The 18239-nt window shown below is 38.4% G+C and overlaps 1 protein-coding gene across 1 annotated transcript in view; it reads left to right on the forward strand.

Annotated features, from left to right (window-relative positions):
- The window catches only part of LOC135220975 (synaptosomal-associated protein 29-like), a 181961-nt gene that overhangs the window by 30015 nt on the left and 133707 nt on the right, over nucleotides 1–18239 (forward strand). Inside the window, exons 3-5 of the mRNA XM_064258662.1 lie at nucleotides 11423–11506; nucleotides 16571–16672; nucleotides 17733–17928. Coding sequence (XP_064114732.1) covers nucleotides 11423–11506; nucleotides 16571–16672; nucleotides 17733–17928 — 382 coding nt within the window. The remainder of the gene's footprint in view (nucleotides 1–11422; nucleotides 11507–16570; nucleotides 16673–17732; nucleotides 17929–18239) is intronic.

Raw genomic sequence — 18239 nt, forward strand, 5'->3', positions numbered from 1 at the left:
TTTTCAGATGGAATAGGTTTTGGTTAGTTTCTAGTCGGGACTACGCTGGACGAAGTGAACATCGTCGTTCACCCTGCCGTAAGCCTAGTCTCTTAACAGGATTCTTGCCCCTTCCTCGTTTGAGACGGGAATCGGAAAATAAAATGCTCGACTTCCTGGATTACGTTTTGTAAATTCAGTGACTTTCCCCCATTGACAATATACTATCGTTTTGTCAAGTAAGTGGGTATCCCCTCATTGACAAAATATCTCTTTGTCCCGTAAATGGATTAGTTCTCATTGACAAACATCTCATTAACTTGATATTGCGTAAGCGAATAAGCTCTTATTGACAAGATTCGGAAGAGCTCTCATTCGTCATTCGCAGACTCGTACAAAAATGAAATAGACTTGTAGACTACGTCAATGAACGCTTATGTCCAATAACATAAGAAGCTTGAGCTGACTGCTTCGATTCTCTTAAGTTTTGTTCATGAAACTTGCCTGTCAGATATGTATGTAGCTGTATTTCCGAATTCAGCTATATATATATATATATATCTGCCAGGTAAGTATGAACAAACTTTATTGTATCATAACAATATCATTTTGCTTTGCGTTATTTTATTTCTGGTTGGTTCAAGTCATATACGCTTGCTGTAGTTACCTCTTCGAAATGGCAAACCGAGAGGTCTATTGTCTATTTTAAGGACATTTAATCGTTTACTCCCTGCAGCCTTCCAGGAGTTTCCGATTTATCTTTTACGTTGTATGGTAGTGTTCTGACGACACAAATGCATCTATATATTTAGCGTTTTCTGTTTCGCCTAAATATACAGCTTGAGAGTCTATCTGCTCAAAAATACGGACCAATTTTTGGTAGAATAGGGTAGCTGGCAACCCAGACATAAAGTTAATAGACGACATTCGTAAGCTTGCTGGGCTGCTGCTGTCACGCTGTCTCTGTCCTCCAGTCCAACTGAGCCACCAGTAACAGATCGTGCGCTGTCATGCGCGGTAGGTTACGTCTCTCTCTCTTGCGGGATTGGCTGACTAACCGTATCTCTGTGCTGGCGGTTACGTCTCTCCTGCGGGATTGACTGACTAACTGTATCTCTGTCCTACAATCACGGACTTTAGCCTAAGATTGAAGGGATTTCTTACGTGAATGAATAAACGTTGCATTCGTTTTGCCTTACTATGTTCAACAGAGTTATCTCTTAATCCTTTCGGTGCTTGTTACCGCACGGTATAGAACTACGAGTCTACCGCAACATTGCACTTTTATATGCTCTCCTGCTTAGGCAAAGCGCAGCCTTATTAGGGAAGTAAGCATACTCGGGGAGGGAATGGATGAGCTTGCTGGGGACCATTTCCTTCCTGAAGAAGTTTTGTTTCCCCGAATAGACTGCAATTAAGATCACAGTTTTTTCCGACCGGGAAACTGAAATATTATTCAAGATCTAGGAATGATTCTGAACATCTCTCAGTGCGTCTATCACCTGAGGTGATAGAAAGAAGGTGCCGGATATCTGGATAGGGGTTTCAAATGTCCTGGATCTTAATCTGAAAGAAGTAAAGCGATTCGGTAGTCCCTCCAGTCCTCGAAACGAGTTTTTGGGAAACCAGTGGTCCAGATCAACTCTGATATTCCACAGCTCTCTCATATCTTAAGAAGTATCTTCTCTCGGTCCCTGTTCGAGTTTACGAGAAAGAGCCTATTATAACAACAGGCGTAGAATGTAACGATCCTCTAGAGGTTCGTTACAGGATTGCAAAAGTCCGTACGAATCGTCTCGATCGACGGCAGCAACTATTGACTTCCGAGTGGAATATTTCTTTAGAAGTAAGTTGAGAGTTGTGGAGACTTTAGGGACGCCCTTTCATTCTTCTCTTCGATATGTTGAGGACGAAGAGGCTTCTTCTTCTCTGCTCCCTTATTCTCGATCCGGATCGGTACCATTAAACGCCATCCTATGATATTGAACGGGGATGGATGTTTAGTCTTTTTTCCCCTTTTTCAATCGCTTAGGAAATGTAATAAGAGGATTTATGACGTCACAGGGAGCGACAATGACGCTGATCGCCCCATGTTGGCCTCAGGATCCTGGATTCACAGAGGTTCACATACTTCCTAGTTCACTTTCCAAGGACCTTTTCCAGAAGAGTCGGTCTACTCTAACCGCGAAAGGTAGCCTATAACCTCTCCGCTCTGAGTCTGACTACGTTCAGACTATCGAGATGTTGACAGGAATAAGATTACCGTCTTCCTTTTCCGTCTGAAGAATGGGATAAGCTGGCAGTCACAACTATGAAAGAATACGCAAATATGTTGTTGACGGCCTTTGGGCTCAGAGATTTGCGTCTGTCAAACAACAAAGCCCTTCACGATCTTTGAGTTCTGTGAAATCTCGAAACTCGCTCACCATCTACTTTTTGTCTCACCTGTTTTCTCGGAGTCAGACACTCGTGCGAGATCAGGAGACATATAGTAGCCCTGAGTTTCTTGTTGACGAAGTCGGTTGCGTTTATACACCCCCGATGATCGTTTAACATGAGACCAGGTTGGACTGTCAGGCATTCGTCCTTCGGGACTGAATCGCCTTTTTGCTCCTCGCTCCTTTCTCCTGGCACCAGAAGCTCGAGTCAGGAGTGGCTCAGGAGTTGATTCGCTAACGACGTTGGGTTGCGTTGATACACCCCCCAAGGTTTGCTTAGCTTGAATCGCCCAGGCAGTCCAAACACTCATCCTTCAGCGAAGAATAGGGCCCTTATGGTCTTCAGGGTACAGCCTTGCTGTCCTTGATTCGTCTGACTGGTCAACTGGTCGGTCACCTGACGTTAGTACAGACGGACTGACTGTGCATGTCCAGATCGAAGCTTTCAATATGGAACTTTGACATAGTCTGAAGTTCTTGATGTCAAAGCATTCGAACATCTCCTACCTGTTAACTTCTTGCATGTGATCAGGAAGGCATTTTTCTAACCACCCTAGATACGACAAAGAGGGTTTGTGAGATTTTAAGCCATCGTCACAAGTTTTGGCTTTAGAGAACACAAGGCGGTGTGCTCTCTAAGCTTTTCGTTATGGCCTAAGAATGGAAACCCGTTTTGTCCTTGGGCCAGGAGCTTGGAAGCAAGGATGGCACAAGTTAGTGGGCAGGAGCCAGAGAGAGTCCTGTGCCCTGTCAGGTCTCTCAAGTTTTATCTACATAAAACTCAAGAAAGTCGAAGTCGTACGGACAATCTGCAGTGTTCCGAAAAGACCAGACTTGCCCATATCGAAGAACACCCTGGCTTTATTGTTAAGAGGAGGTCTTTCAAAAAAGCTCCTTCTTTTGTGTTTGCACAAAGATTTGAAATCTTTGGATTTGAATGCTCACGAGGTGAGGGCGCGGCCTCGGAAGCATTTCAACAGAGCATGGCACTCAGCAACATCCTGAGTACCAGGTGTTTAGCGAAGCAACTCTGTGTTCAATTCACACTCCCTGCGAGATGTGAAGATGGCATATGAGATCTGCTGCTCGCTAGGGCCATACGTGTCTGCAGACACAATCTTGGGGGCAAGAAGTACCACTCATCCTATCCTGTAGAAAATGGTTAGGAAGAGCTCTTAATTTAGTAGTTGAGTCGCCGACAACGGTGACTTCTTAACTCTTAAGCCTTAGTTAACACACCTTAACTTTGGCTAGGTGGGTCAGGTGGTGATATATATTTTTATATATATATTTATTTTACTTCTTAGCCCTCATGGTATGGTCAATATGGTCTAGTCACGTCGTGGTCTCGCCCCTGTTGACAGATCATCTGGAGTGCACCAGCTATATAGGTCTCTACCTCGCTGGCAACTCTAGTAGCACAAGCAGACTTACGCGGCAGTAACCACGAAGTCAGCTATGCTAACAGGTAAGGAATCAAGATATCAATTATCTGCATATATATGTTTCCTAAAATCTTCTATTCTGTCTACTCCCACCACCAAAGGTGGGATTCAGCTATATATATATCTGGACAATGGTAAGTTTCATGAACAAAAATGATATTGTAATGATACAATTAAGTTTGTTCATACTTACCTGGCAGATATATATAATCAAGTACCCACCCACCTCCCCTCAGGAGACAGTGGAAATAAAAATTATGAATAGAAAATGGGAATGATTCCTGATACCCGCCTCCCAGCGGCGGGAATGGGTACTAACCACCTGACTCCCACTGCGTGTGTCGTAAGTTTTTAAAATTCTGTCGGACTTCAGAAAATACAGCTATATATATATCTGCCAGGTAAGTATGAACAAACTTAATTGTATCATTACAATATCATTTTCATAACAAACATTCCGTAAAATGCAAAAAATATGGATGTGCATAACAATCAAAATATAATAATGTTTTGCAGTTCAACTTGTGAATTTTAACAATAAGTATGACTATAAAATATATTTCACCATATCGATCTTGAAGTTGAAGAGTCGTAAAATTTTTAGGATGGTCCGGGAAAAGGATTTGCACTTAGTGATGACGCATCGCTACAACACAATGTGGTATTTTCATACCACTATATTGATGATGCATCGCTACGACACACTGGTATTTTTCATACCACTGTACATTAAAGTTAAAATGATCATATTATATTATTGTTTTCACGAAGAAATAATTATATAAAGAAAATTATTGAGTAATTTTTGCCGTCAGCAGTCAGAAAATCACGATCATGGTAACATTCAAACCTAGTGCCATCCACGGCATATGTCTATACTAAATAGAACAGAAGCAGAGGGCATTCATTGGATAACAGATCTCCATGGCTACCAACCAGCCAATCAGGTGAATTTCTTAGAATGAACGTTTACACACGCGAAGCTGACGATTGTGAATTTCTTAGAACGAACGTTTACACACGCGAAGCTGACGATGATGTGTGTGTTTTGCATGCAGTACGTAGTTTTAGTTTTTAATAGTGTAAGTATTTTACTGATTACATGAAGAATAGAATGATTCCTTCTCATTACTTTGAATGCAAAATGGTTTGAAGATTCTTTAGCAAAAAGAAAAAAGAAAAAAAAAGTTCTTTAGAAGATGATACCTATTTCCTGACGCTGTTGACATGCCTTCAAAACAAAATTCAGCTCTTTAATCTCTGGAAAAATGTTAATCTTTCTGTCTGCTGGTCACACCCTTTATAGCCCCCGCAACTAGCAACAACAAAATTTGTTTGTTTGTTTGTTTTATCTTTCAAAGATGTAGTTATTACCTGTAGGTACAGCACATTTTTAAACAGTATACCCATACACACACACATACAGTTGCGCATGTGCTAATACCTATTGGTTTCAGAGACTCAAGTTAACACTTAACAGTATAGTTGAGAGAGAGAGAGAGAGAGTTCAGCAATGGTTCATCTCTCTAATCTCTCAAGGAATGTTAAGATTTGTTCCCTGCTATTTTAAATTTAGTCCATGCGACTGACAACAACAAAATTCATATTTGTTTTTTTGTCTTCCAGATATGAATTACCAGTACTGCACATTTTTTAACAAGCATGAACACACTGCCTGCATATGTACTAATGCCCACTGGTTAAATATTCTCTCTCTCTCTCTCTCTCTCTCTCTCTCTCTCTCTCTCTCTCTCTCTCTCTCTCTCTCTCTCTCTCTCTCTCAGGAAAGATGCCGTCAATTCAAATTATCAGAGTCTTTTCCTGATAGACAGACAGCGTAAATATTTATACTCTGGCTACAAAAGGTTGAGACTGGAGGGTGATTAGCAATGCTGCCATGTTTTCTTAAACCCGTTCAAATTTTTCAGGAAAAAGGGTAACAATTTGGTAGATTTGGCAAAATTTTTGAGCGCCGCTGCCATTTCCTCGTGTATGGATGATTAAGGGAAATGACCGCCAAGGGTCACAGTAATAAGGGGATTGTCTGACCTTCCTCCATTCGTTGGTACAAAAGCAAAACACAAGAGATCAAAACATTATATTTATAATTGGACCTTCTTGTACATTTTTCGAGTTGCTCAATGAAAATTTTAATTAGGGTTATATATATATATATATATATATATAATATATATATATATATATAATATTATATATATATATATATAGATATTATATATATATATATGTATATATATAATATATGTGAGATGAAAAGATGAAAGGGGTTATAATTAATAATATATTTAATAGGCCAATGTGTTGTGCTGGGACTTTTTGGAATGCGCAGATTACCCATAGAGACAGAGCCGAAGCAACGACCTGAGAAAGCTGATAAATCATTTCTGATGCATAGTTAAGCGGGTCAATGTTCGTCAGTTCATGGGGTCTTGTTCAAGTGCCTTTGAAAAACTGGCTGCGACCAGTTACATGGGGCGTTGACGAAGTGTGCATTCATATTTACGTGTGTGCCTCTTCCTTTGATAATGGCATCTTTAGCCAAGTCTATGGGGAGACTTTCAGAGACGTCTGTGAGAGAAAGGCAGAATGCTGGGGATAGCTCTGCGAAAGTTTTAGTTATTTGTGTGAAGTTCTGGGCTGGAGATGGGTAAGTGTTGACTTACTTTAGCCAAAGGGATGGCTTGTTTATTACCTTGTAAAAATGTTTAATCTTTGAATTTGTCTTTACAAGTGCGTATACTTAATTGTGTGTTCTCCTGTCTTTGTAACAGACGATTCTGGCAAGGGGGCTGAGAGTCCTTGGGGGGGCCGAGAATCCTAGGGGGACAGAGAGTCCCGTATGGAAGAGAGATAATTGGTGTGACTAATTACTGATTAAGACATTTACATATTGGGGGTTTAACTAAGTTAGGTAGTCTGTGAGACTTGAGTTATTATCTTTCCATTGTTAAATAAATGTTATATTTTTCCATATCTCTTGACTCATTTGATGACCTGTTAGAATGGAGAGAGAGAGAGAGAGAGAGGGAGCGAGTGAGTCGAGAGAGAGATGGAGCGAAGGCTATGAGAGAGAGAGAGAGAGAGAGAGAGAGAGAGAGAGAGAGAGATTGGGTGTGTTGTCAGTTTGTCTTGACGCCTCGGTTTTCACTCATACCAAATAAAATACGAGATTCTTTCGTAACAGTGGTGGCAGCAATTTAAGGGGCTTTTATGTATTTTATAAGCTGCATGTACGCTAACGAAGAGACAGGGGACCAGTTAGACAGGGGTTATGATCATGTCACAGACATAATACTTAGCAGTGGTTTTCGAACGACAAAGTCTTTTTTGGGATTGTGGAATACGTATTGTTAAATTGTTAGATTTCAGTTGCTAAATGAGAGATGAGAAAATATCCATCCGTTAACTGTGGCATTGATGGGAGATAATTGAACTGGACTCAGCATTTTGCCCAGGGCGGTCTGCCTCGGAGTCACAGTCAGTGTGGCTTGTGCGTGTGATATCGAGTGCATCCCGAGATGCCCGTGAGTGTGTATGTTAGCGTGTCTTGTGCAAATTCCGAATTTTTTTTTTTTCTCATTATGAAGTGGTGAGTGTTAAAGAACCTTTTTTTGGTCTTGGGGAGGGTTTTTTTGAAAAATTTTGTGTATGGGATTGGTTTGGGATACCACATTTTTTTTCCCATAGTAGCAGAAAGTGACGTGTTTTCTTTATTGGTGCTTGTTTAGAAGAGACGCATTCGTCTTTGTTTAGTGTATACGTGAGTATGAATAGTTTTCATACATGCGAAACTGTGCTTGAATTGCATTTTTTGCTTGACGACAGGGAGCGCCCACTTGTTCTTACGGCCTCAGCACTTTCTGCTAAACTGACGCAGAGAGGTATTGCAAGGGGAAGGCGAGTTCTGGCCTGCCTCAGGGGCGTTGCTTACTGGGAGGGTACTACTGGCATGCCTCGGGGGTATCGCTTGATGGGGAGGTTGTTCTAACGGAAGGGTGAAACACTTTTTTTCTCTGTGGGGGTGAACTCCTTCTTTTTTTTTTTCCTTTGTGTCGGGGTGTTGAGACGAATTTGCCCTTGACAATGAATGCCACAGGACATCAGCTGATACCGATTAGTTGATGATGTGAGATGCCCGTAGGGTTCCCTTTTTAGAAAAAGATTTTCTTTCTCTTGAATGAAGAGAAAAGAAATTAAATGCATTGGATGTGTGTAAGTTTTCCTTATGCTTTGGAAGGCACAAATATAATGGGGACACAGAGATTATTATTTTTTTTTATTGTGTAGGAGGGATTACTTTAAAATGACGATGAGTGGTATTGTATCTGGTGTTGTATCTGATGATACCGGTGATTGGTGTTGATTGGTGTTGGTTGGTATCATGGGGGGGTGTGGCAATGATGGTGTATACTGTGGGGGTTAGGCAATATTGGTGTATACTGGGGAAATGGTATTGAGTTTTGGGGAGACATGTTTTACGAGAGATTTGAGATATTTCATGGGAGACTATTTTATAATTATTACAGATAATTATATTATGGAGAATTATTACAATGAATTATGGGAGAAGTTTTGTGGTTAATTATTTGTTGAGTTTTTATAACTTTAGAGAACATGTCAGTCATTCATGAGTGATGTGTTTTGCTGAATCTCGATGAATCTGGCTGAACTTTTGGTGAATTTTGTGCCAAATTTTTGGTGAATGGACAAGCATTAACATTGGTGATGTTTTGTATACTAATACTAGTGATTTTGATGATAGCAATTTTGGTGATGCTGCTGATAATGATATTTCTGATACTGATTTTTTTTATACTAATACGTGGGTACTGTAATTCTATCAAGGGTGGTGAAATATTTTTTAAATTTGGGAGGAACTAACAACACTGTTTTTTTTTCTTTTTTAATGAGCTCAGCAGATAATTGCTTGACATATACGTGAGTCATGAAGATAGTTAAAAGTGCCATTGATTTTTCTTTTCTCCTTTTTTGGAAGATAGCCATCGCTGACACAAGTTTTTTTATCATGGGTGAATTTGAATGTATTTTTTCTCTCCAGTTTGAGTGAATTTTTGTTTAATATCTCAGTTCGTGACTTAGAGTCATTGTTCGGGAATGTGTTTTCAGCTGTTTGATGCTACAGAGAGATTTATGGGAGAATTTTTGCATTTTTTTGAATGCATACGTAATGGCACTACATTTTTTTTTTTTCTGGATATTTATGTTCCAGAAGTTGTGAGTTTCTCGCACAATACTTTTGTTGTATTTGTGACAACTTTGCCAGAGATAGGAAACTTGGCTAAGTTTCTAATGGCTTATGTCGTAGTGCATATGGAGAAGTCATGGCTTAGACACTTTGAATTTGGAGTTCTGTTATAATGAGTTGTGGCACATTGGTGATTTTTTTCTAGAATTTCCTAGACAATTTTATTTGCCGAGTTTTTGCCCTTTTTCAGCAGTTATGCTAAGGAGAGAGAGTATAGTTTTTTACTATAACATTGAGTTATTCTCTGGAGAATTGGAGATATATTATTTTGGAGGTATAATTTGAGATATAATATATTGGAGATATATTTTTGGCCATTTGATATTTGCCTATGTGGTGAGAGCTATGTTTAGTTCAATTATTTTGCAGCCATTTTTGTTGCAAATGGAGACACATTTTTGAGGAGATATATGGGGCAATATTTGTGAGTGGGTCAGCTAGATGCTTTGAGTGCATATTTTTTTGGAGATGGGATTTCATTTTTTGATTATCCTGCTTGGAGATATGTTTTTTGGAGACTTGTTTTATTCCACATGGAGTTATTGGTGAAATAGAGGTAAGTATTTTGTATTTGCCGAAACAGGTGAATATTTTTTATTACTGGAGTGGTGTTTTTTATTATCACATGGTTATTGGGGAAATAAGAGGAAATATGGTGGGGGTGGTTTTTAATCAAATGGAGGAAATATTTTTATCGCTGGAGTGGTTTTATTATTAATATGATGGAATATATATATGGAGATGGAATTAATCTAACGCACTGAAAATGGAGAATCGAACTTTGTGCATATTGAATAAGACTTCTAGATCTAATATAATGAAATTGTATATGAAAGATTGTACAAAAGTCTGGTACAATCTGTATATCTTAACTGATGTGTAAAATGGTATGAACAGAATGCCAAAAATATTTTTGGTAAATTGAGGAAAAGCTTCAAGAATAGTATATGGGGTCAAATGGCTGGGTAGAGTGAAAATTATACTTTAAGGAAGATTATGAAAGTTCCATTTATGTATAGATGAGATAATGATGAAGTTGAATTGGATACTACTTGGGCTTAACCTTTGCACCATCCTGTGCACCACTCAAAGAAAATACAGTATTGCATGACATATCAGCTAGTATCCTTTCGGTAGTGGGGAGTCCCTTGACATTAACGATGATGATTCAAAGTGATTGACGTGGATTATAACCTCTGAGACTTGGATGTACGTACTGTGGAAACATTCATGTGGGCATACACAGATGTGTACTCTATACAGATGTTGTTTTTGAGTTTATACAGTTACAGGAGAGTTGTAGTCACAAAAGACCAGTTAGCTACAGGTTTACCAAATTGGTACCATATACAAAATTACAGGGCTACCCTCTTTATAGTTTCTTCAGTTGGTTTAATTCACATGTTTCAGTTCAGGAAGGCAGTGAAAAGGTAAGGTGATGTGGCTAGCAAGGACTTCCTGTCAGTGACTGAATATTTACTTACCTAGAAGGATTATGATTGGCTTTAGTCTGTCTCACTGACTGGCTGAGCATAAGTAAAATAAGTGGTTCGTATTTTGAAACATGATTATTTTAATTCAGTTTTGTATTTTAGATCATATTTTTTTTAAAACTAGCCATGTCATTTCAACACCTGCTGCTGATATTCTTTGCATAAATACTTTTCCACATCTTATTTCGCTGTGAAATGTATCAGAATGGAAACATTTACGTATAACCAAACAACTGACAAGAAATGTTTATTAGAGCTGACTGGAAAAGTAGAAAAAGACTATGTACAGAGTGTTTCTTAGTCTTTTGTGTTCTGATGTGCACCATTGGAAATTTTTGATGCAATTTTGTTACTATATATAAGTAATTTCATTAGACTTTGATCACTCTAGTTGAACTTTTGTAATGTTTTAATAATTTGTTGCTATTTTTTACAGAAGTATTATCTTTATGGTTTGCAAATATGTCTAATATCATTGCCATGATCTATACTAAATAAAGTTAGAAGTCAAATTGCAAGAAAATTCAAGTCATTCTGTAAATTCATTGTAATTGAAACAAAAAATTACTCTATTATACTTGTTACTGTAGGTAATTGTTATTTGTTTTGGCCAATGTAATTCAGGCTAGGCTAAAAGTTATTTAGAGTGGAGAACTTTACTTCCAAGATGGAATATTGGATTAGTATATGCTAGGACAAATAGAGAAGCCAGAAATAAACATTTTTGTGTAATTATTAGTCATTATTAAAAATGAAATTATTATTATGAATACGTTTCAGATTGAAAATCGAACGCTAGAATCTTCAAAACGAAGTGTTGGGTTGCTGCACGAATCTGAAAAAATTGGCATCGAGACAGCAGAGGTATTGCAATGTGTAACATTTAATATTGTTTCATCAAATCTTCTAATATCTGTTGCATTTGTTTGTGGTGGCTTTATGTTAAGTTACAGATTGAAAACTATATTAGTAGCATGTACATCTCACTTAAAACAAAAAAATATTAATGATGTATTATTTGATCATTTGCAATTTATGAATCAGCAGGTTTGTATGAAAACCAAAAATAGTGTTAGAAGGTTAGCATTGCTCACCACTTACTTGAATGGCAGGTCAGGCAGAAGGTTATGAAGAGGATATGTAAATGACAATCAAAAGACTGTTTCTCATGAAAGAGTAAACACAACTCTCAAGTTTGGTAAATTTTCTTTCTTGTCTGTATTTTGATAGTGCATTTTAGATTGGCTATTCCAACATTTGTTAAATGTTGTCTCATGTCCTTGTTTATCTTCTTTTTCCTCTTAACTTGCTTATCATTACATTCTGGTTACCAGTTTTATGAGTATGCTAAGCTTCTTCCTTTCTTCATTAATTATTCCCTTTAGTAGGTACTGTTCTTATTGTTACAGTACTATGTAGGTTCTCTTGCATGAGTATTTTGCTGAGTTTGGCCAGCTACTTAGGTAGGAGAGGGGGTGGCCTGGTGTCTCGCCAATTCTGCTAGTTGACAGTCGAGCTGCACCAGTGGGCGATCGACAACTCGGTGGAGCTCATGGCCAGGTACATTTCAGGCAAGAGGAATATTGTGGCCAACAAGCTAAGTCATTGGAGTCAAATTCTAGGTGCGGAGTGGTCTCTGCATCAGGACATCGTACTGGCTGTTTCTCTTGTGGGGAAGACCCATGTTAGACCTCTTCGTGACTCACTTCAACAGGAAGCTTGAGGTCTATTGTTTGGTGGTCCCAGACCGATTTGCTGTAGTGGAGGACACCCTACAGTATCCTTGGGACAATTGAGAAGTGTACTCCTTCCCTCTGTTCTGCCTTATTCATCATGTCCTAAACAGAGCAATGGGTTCCAGGAATCTAAGGATGACCCTGGTAGCATTTTTGTGGCCCCAAGCAGAGTGGTTCCCGAACCTTCTGTCTCTTCTGTCAGTGGTTGCGAGAGAAATTCCCTCTTGGCACAACCTTCTCTGCCAACCTCATATGGAGAGGTACCACCCATTGGTAGGGTTCTTATCACTTTACAGCTGGAGACTGTCCAGTATCTCTTGTGAGTAAGAGGCTTTTATCACAGCAGTGACTCAAATGTCTGCATCAGCTGTGTACCAGGGTTGGCAAGTGGGCCATCTACTGTGATTGGTGTTGTTGACTGGGTTCTCTTCACTCAGAACTTCTGTTCAGAGGATAGTGGATTTTCTTATCTTTCTCAGAACTAAAGAGCTTCTCTCTGTGTCTGCTATCAAAAGCTACAGGGCTGCGTTGGGCTTAGTTCTTCGTGTAAAAGGCGTAGACATCACTGTCCTGGGAGATCTCGATGTTGTACAAGAGCTTTGAACAGTCTTGTTCACCTAGAGATTTGCCTCGTTTTCCATTCTTTTCCTAAAGGAGTTTGTTGGTAAAGATCCTCAAGAGTTGTTGCTTTGTCCTGTCAGAGCACTGCATTGCTATCTAAAAAGGACCCGTTACCTAATGCCTACGCGTCAGACTTTTTGTTAGCACAGGCCAAACCGAGAAAGAATTGTCCAAGAATGCCATTTCTTTTTGGCTTTGTGAGGCGATTAGACAAGCCTACTCCTCACCTGCAAATTCTGTCACAAATATTGTACATGCAAGAGCACTTGACATCAGAGGATTAAGTTCCTCTTTGGCCTTTAAAAAGAACTTCTCTGTTCATAGCATTTTGAATGCTGGTACATGGCTTCAGTAGACCACTGTCACTTCCTTTTACATCAAGGATATTGCCCACAAGGCCTTGGACAATTTTTCCTTGGGTCCAATGGTGGCTGCCCAAAAAGTTGTGTAACTCATCCAGTACCCCTGGTGGGACTGTTTGTATCATGCCTAGGGTAATTGAGTTGAAGAGAGAATGAGCGAGATGATTGGTCTCCTTCTTATTCTTTTTTTTCCACTCTTCCTTCCTACATGCTGGTTGAAGATTAGACACATCATACGCTGAACCTGGCTTGATGCAGGTGAGTATGGCAGCCTTACTGTGATAGCACTTATTTTTATGTTTCATACAACATACAGATCTGCTTCTCAGTAGCATATACTCCTCTTTCCAGCAAGGGGAGTGAGGAGTGGTGACAAACCCTTTGCTTGTGGCTGGCATAGTTTGTTGCTTGAACAGATGAAGTTCTCATTTTCTTCCATGAATGTAATGAATCTGGACGTGTCTCATTGTGTTGACTCCCAGTGAACTTGAGTTTTAGATACCTTTATATATAATTGCTCACGGGCTTATACCCCCTTCTTTAGAACTATCATTTCTGGGAAGGGTGGTCGGGTGTGGCGAACCTTCAATCAGTTCAGGATTCTCATACCTCCCTCCAAGTATGAGTCCATCCTTTTGTTAAGACTGAAGGTTTGTTCTGCATATGAACAAATGACAAATTGTAAATCTATTTTTATCTTTCATAGCTAACAAACCTGAGGTCTTAACATTGACTGCCCACCTCTAGCCACCCCTATGTTACATCTTTGGTTTTTCTTTGTGTGCTATTTGGTATCTCATCATTCCTGTTGTCTCATAGTTCGTCTTCTTAATCTTCGTTGCTGGGCGTTATTTATCTTTCCAGTTTCTCTATTTCTATTGTGGAGACCCAGTTATTTTTCTTTATGTTTTTTCTTGGTCTGCCAGCCTCTGTTCTGTTTGGGGGTTCTTATTTCTCTCATTCCAGATGTTGACTAACCCTCTGTATCCTCTCTTCGTCTCCATATTTCCTTATTTTGTTCTCTTGTCTATTTCTTCTTCTGGTTTGCCTCTGTAGCTCCAGTCTCTGGTTGCTGGTTACTGTTGTTGTGGTGGTTAGTTGCTGGATAATGACTTCCAAGTACCTGACCATCTTCCCCTTTAATTGGGATGTATACCTGGCTGCCGGATGAAGTTCCTCCATTGCCAGAGGTTCCAATTAAATCATTGTCATCTAATCTTTTATTTCTTTCCATCATTGTTTAATTCTGCTATTTAACCCATAGTTGGTATGTACTCATTTACAGCTGAGTAGACTGAGGATATTGTGGGAAAGATCTTTTCCTAAGGAATCAGTGCTGAAGAGAGCGGTCACCCATCCAACGAGTGACCAGTCCCAGTGTTGCTTAACCAGTCCATTGATGACCTAAACCACTGCCATCGTGCCACATATTTTTATTATTATTGTTATATTATTATTATTATTATTAACTTGATCCCTATGGAACAAGGTTAAAGGTTAATGACTTGTAGATGTAGATCAAGCTTCCACAGTATCAAATGCCCTTGTGTGATAGATGAGAAAACATAGGAAGAAAAAATACATTAAAGGAAAATTTATAAGCAAATAAAAATTTACTTATAAAAACAGCAGTTAAGGCAAGGCTGCAGTGCATGTACTCTAGTATTACAGAACCTCTTAAACCTAAGATCATTCTCACTGCTTAGCATTGAAGTTGTCAGAGATACCAAAAGATGCACAGTTGTTAAAGATAATGTGCACTGGTGTTAAAGATAATGTAACATATTTTTATTAACCCTTATGAGTCAGGCTAAAATAACATGCAGCACCCCAAACCATGGAAACTCTGAGGTTGGCCATTTTATGAAAAAACACATTAATGGAAAGAGGTGGAAAGAGGAAGATATGTAAATGCACATGGTGTAAGAAAAAAATTCTAAAAACTTCTTCCTACCTTCCACAAGAAGTTGAAAATGCCTATGCATTTGCAACTGCCTGGTGGGGCCTCCTTTATAAGATAGTCATAAATTTGACCAAGTTATACATGTTTTTTCAAATAATTAATTTTAGTTTATTTTGTAAAATTGTAATTACAGCTCACACAATATTGTAACAGATGAGAACTAAAATCAATAACGAATTTAGAGTACATTTGTTGTAAAATATATTTATGTAAATTTACTGAGATAAAAAATACAGTAACTTTTTGGGGTTATACATACTACATGCTTTTTCTAATATTTCTTTATTTTTCTTTGCAAAATTGCAATTATAACTGACATACTATCATAAAAGATAAGAACTAAAACCAACACAACTGAATCGTTAGCCACTAGAATCAGCGAGCTGAGCCTGTCTAAGAGTTGCCATTAGTAATTTTGTGGGATATTGCAGTAGTGGAACCTCTTTCCTGCCTGATTTTTCCAAATCGATGGTGCTTAATGTTAGTACTCACCAGGAGGTAATCCATCCACCACTCAGAACCTGTTATTGTTACTTATATGAGGGTATCTGTCCGTTAAGGGTTAGTAGACAATAAAATATATACAGTAAACCCCCATATTCGTGCACTCCAGATTCGCAGACTCAAGTATTTGCGGATTCCTCTACAGGCGTTGAATGTGAGAAATTCGCCTATTCGTGGTATTTTTCTGTGAGAAATATCCACAAATTACAGGATTTTCTTATCAATTTCATCCTAAAATGCACTTTTTGTGAAAAAACTATTAAAAAACCAGGTATAAACGTTTGGTGGGTTTTTCTTGAGTTTTAACTAACAAAATAGGCAGTTTTAAGTGTTTTTATAGGGGTTCTAACTATTTGTAGATTGTAGATATCCGTGGGGCTGGGGGTCTGGTATGCATCCCCCAGGAATGCAGGGGGTCCACTGTATGTCAATCTTTTTCAGTTGTGTCCTTCCTAAGATTAGTAGATATTTGGTTTATGTCAAGAGAGTGATTGTTTTACAAACATACCAGAATTGTTTTAAGACTAAGTAATTCCTTTATGTAGAACACAAATTATTAGCACTACTAAGAACATGAAGGACATTTTGAAAAGGTGACTTCAAATTGCTGATGCTATTTTAAAGAAACCTAAAATTTAATTGCAAATAAAAATTCTCATCATCATTTGCATCATATTTTGATTATGAGTTGTATTCTTTATTATTAATATAATACTAGTAATAATTAAACTTGTCTCTGCAGGAACTCGTTAAACAACGAGAACAGCTGACAAATACAGAAACACGTTTAGATGGTATAAATAGTTCACTGAAGGATACTCAAAAGAATATTAATGGTATTAAGGTAATGTATAGTTTTTGCTCTTAGTTTCTGTGGCATTTTTATGTAAACTTAATATGTATTTCTTTTTGAGTAATGTAAAACTTTTTTATTGTTAGAGGATATAGGTGATAGGAATGGTTACAATTTTGCCTCTTTTTGAGGGAAGGCAAACATTCTTGAGTTTTTCATATCTAACTGGAAAGAGTACTTGTGTAATGTGGTACTCCAGATAGGCCTAACGCTGATCGCACACCCCATCAACTCTGCCTCCGTATCTGAACAAAGAACAAGATGGCGATGCACAACCCCTCCCTACAGGGAAAGGTGCACAGTTAGTAAAAATTACTTCCCAAAGCCCCTCCCGATACATCCAAGATATGAATCCATAGATGAGCCAGATGGGATATGTGAAATGTCAAATAGTATAGGTAGCGAAGTAACAGTTTTCTGCACCTACAACCTACTACATGTTGGATGAGGCTCTGTGTACTCCGACGTTGAAAAAGGCGTAGATATCTGGACATTTATCTGCTTCATGTGAGATCCAGGAAATCTTATCAAAGAATGACAAGGCTCCATGTTCATAAAATTGGCCAGAAATTCCACACACAAACAGATTCAAAGCAAGTGGCAAACTAAACCAGCTTTAAAAGGACGGAAGCAAAACATGTCCTCTCTTAAAGGTGGTAAGAAAATAACTAACATGGTCACGGATTTAAAGAGGGGTATGTGGGTGGCTCCACATGACTCCTGACCGGGCACAGATGCCAATAGTGAAAAAGTAATTACTATGCAAGGAAATTTATTCTAGTATTAGATAAGGTTTTGGTAATTAAATAAGATTTTTTTTTTTTTTTTTGCTCTTCAGAGATATTTTATTTTGAGTTAAATATCAAAATCATTCTTGGCTTTGTTCCAATTGTAGTCAAAATATTGAGGCAATAATTTAATTATATCTTTGGCACTTTGGTTTGATATTGTATGGATGCCTCCTTCGTTAATAGATTTTGTAGCTGAATGACTTAACTACTGTAACTCCAAATACTCTAGTGTTTAACAAAATTATTTTTCTTCAAAATAGAGTGTATTCAGTAGCCTAAAAACTTGGTGGTCAGCACCTAAGCAGTCTCCCGGAAAAGATGATAAGCCTGAAGTAACCTCCCCAACATCCCCAACTGAACGACTGCCTCCAAGTGTTTCTAGTAATCCTCATTTGGGATCTGCCTATGAGAGAAGTCAAGCTGTAATTGCATCACAGAAGTCTGCACCACATCCCTGTAAGTTTTAAATAAGTAACGTATTGATTGGATTAAGACTTACTGATAGTACTGGCTAATGTTTCAACCATCAAGGCAAGGTAGTAAATTTAAGATACTACTGGTTGTATTGAAGTCCTAGATTCATTAGTTTCACTGAAGTATTTATATCACATTGGAATAAGTAATTGTTTGCATAAAGGCAGTTGTTCATCACTGTAGGGCAGTAGATTTTTACCACAAACATTTTCACAATGTGCACACACTTTTTCACTTAAACTTCAGTAATACAAAGGTCATGCTATAGTTTTGATAGCTAACAAAATCCTGGG

The sequence above is a fragment of the Macrobrachium nipponense genome, chromosome 2 (assembly GCF_015104395.2).
Source record: "Macrobrachium nipponense isolate FS-2020 chromosome 2, ASM1510439v2, whole genome shotgun sequence".
Classification (NCBI taxonomy): domain Eukaryota; kingdom Metazoa; phylum Arthropoda; class Malacostraca; order Decapoda; family Palaemonidae; genus Macrobrachium; species Macrobrachium nipponense.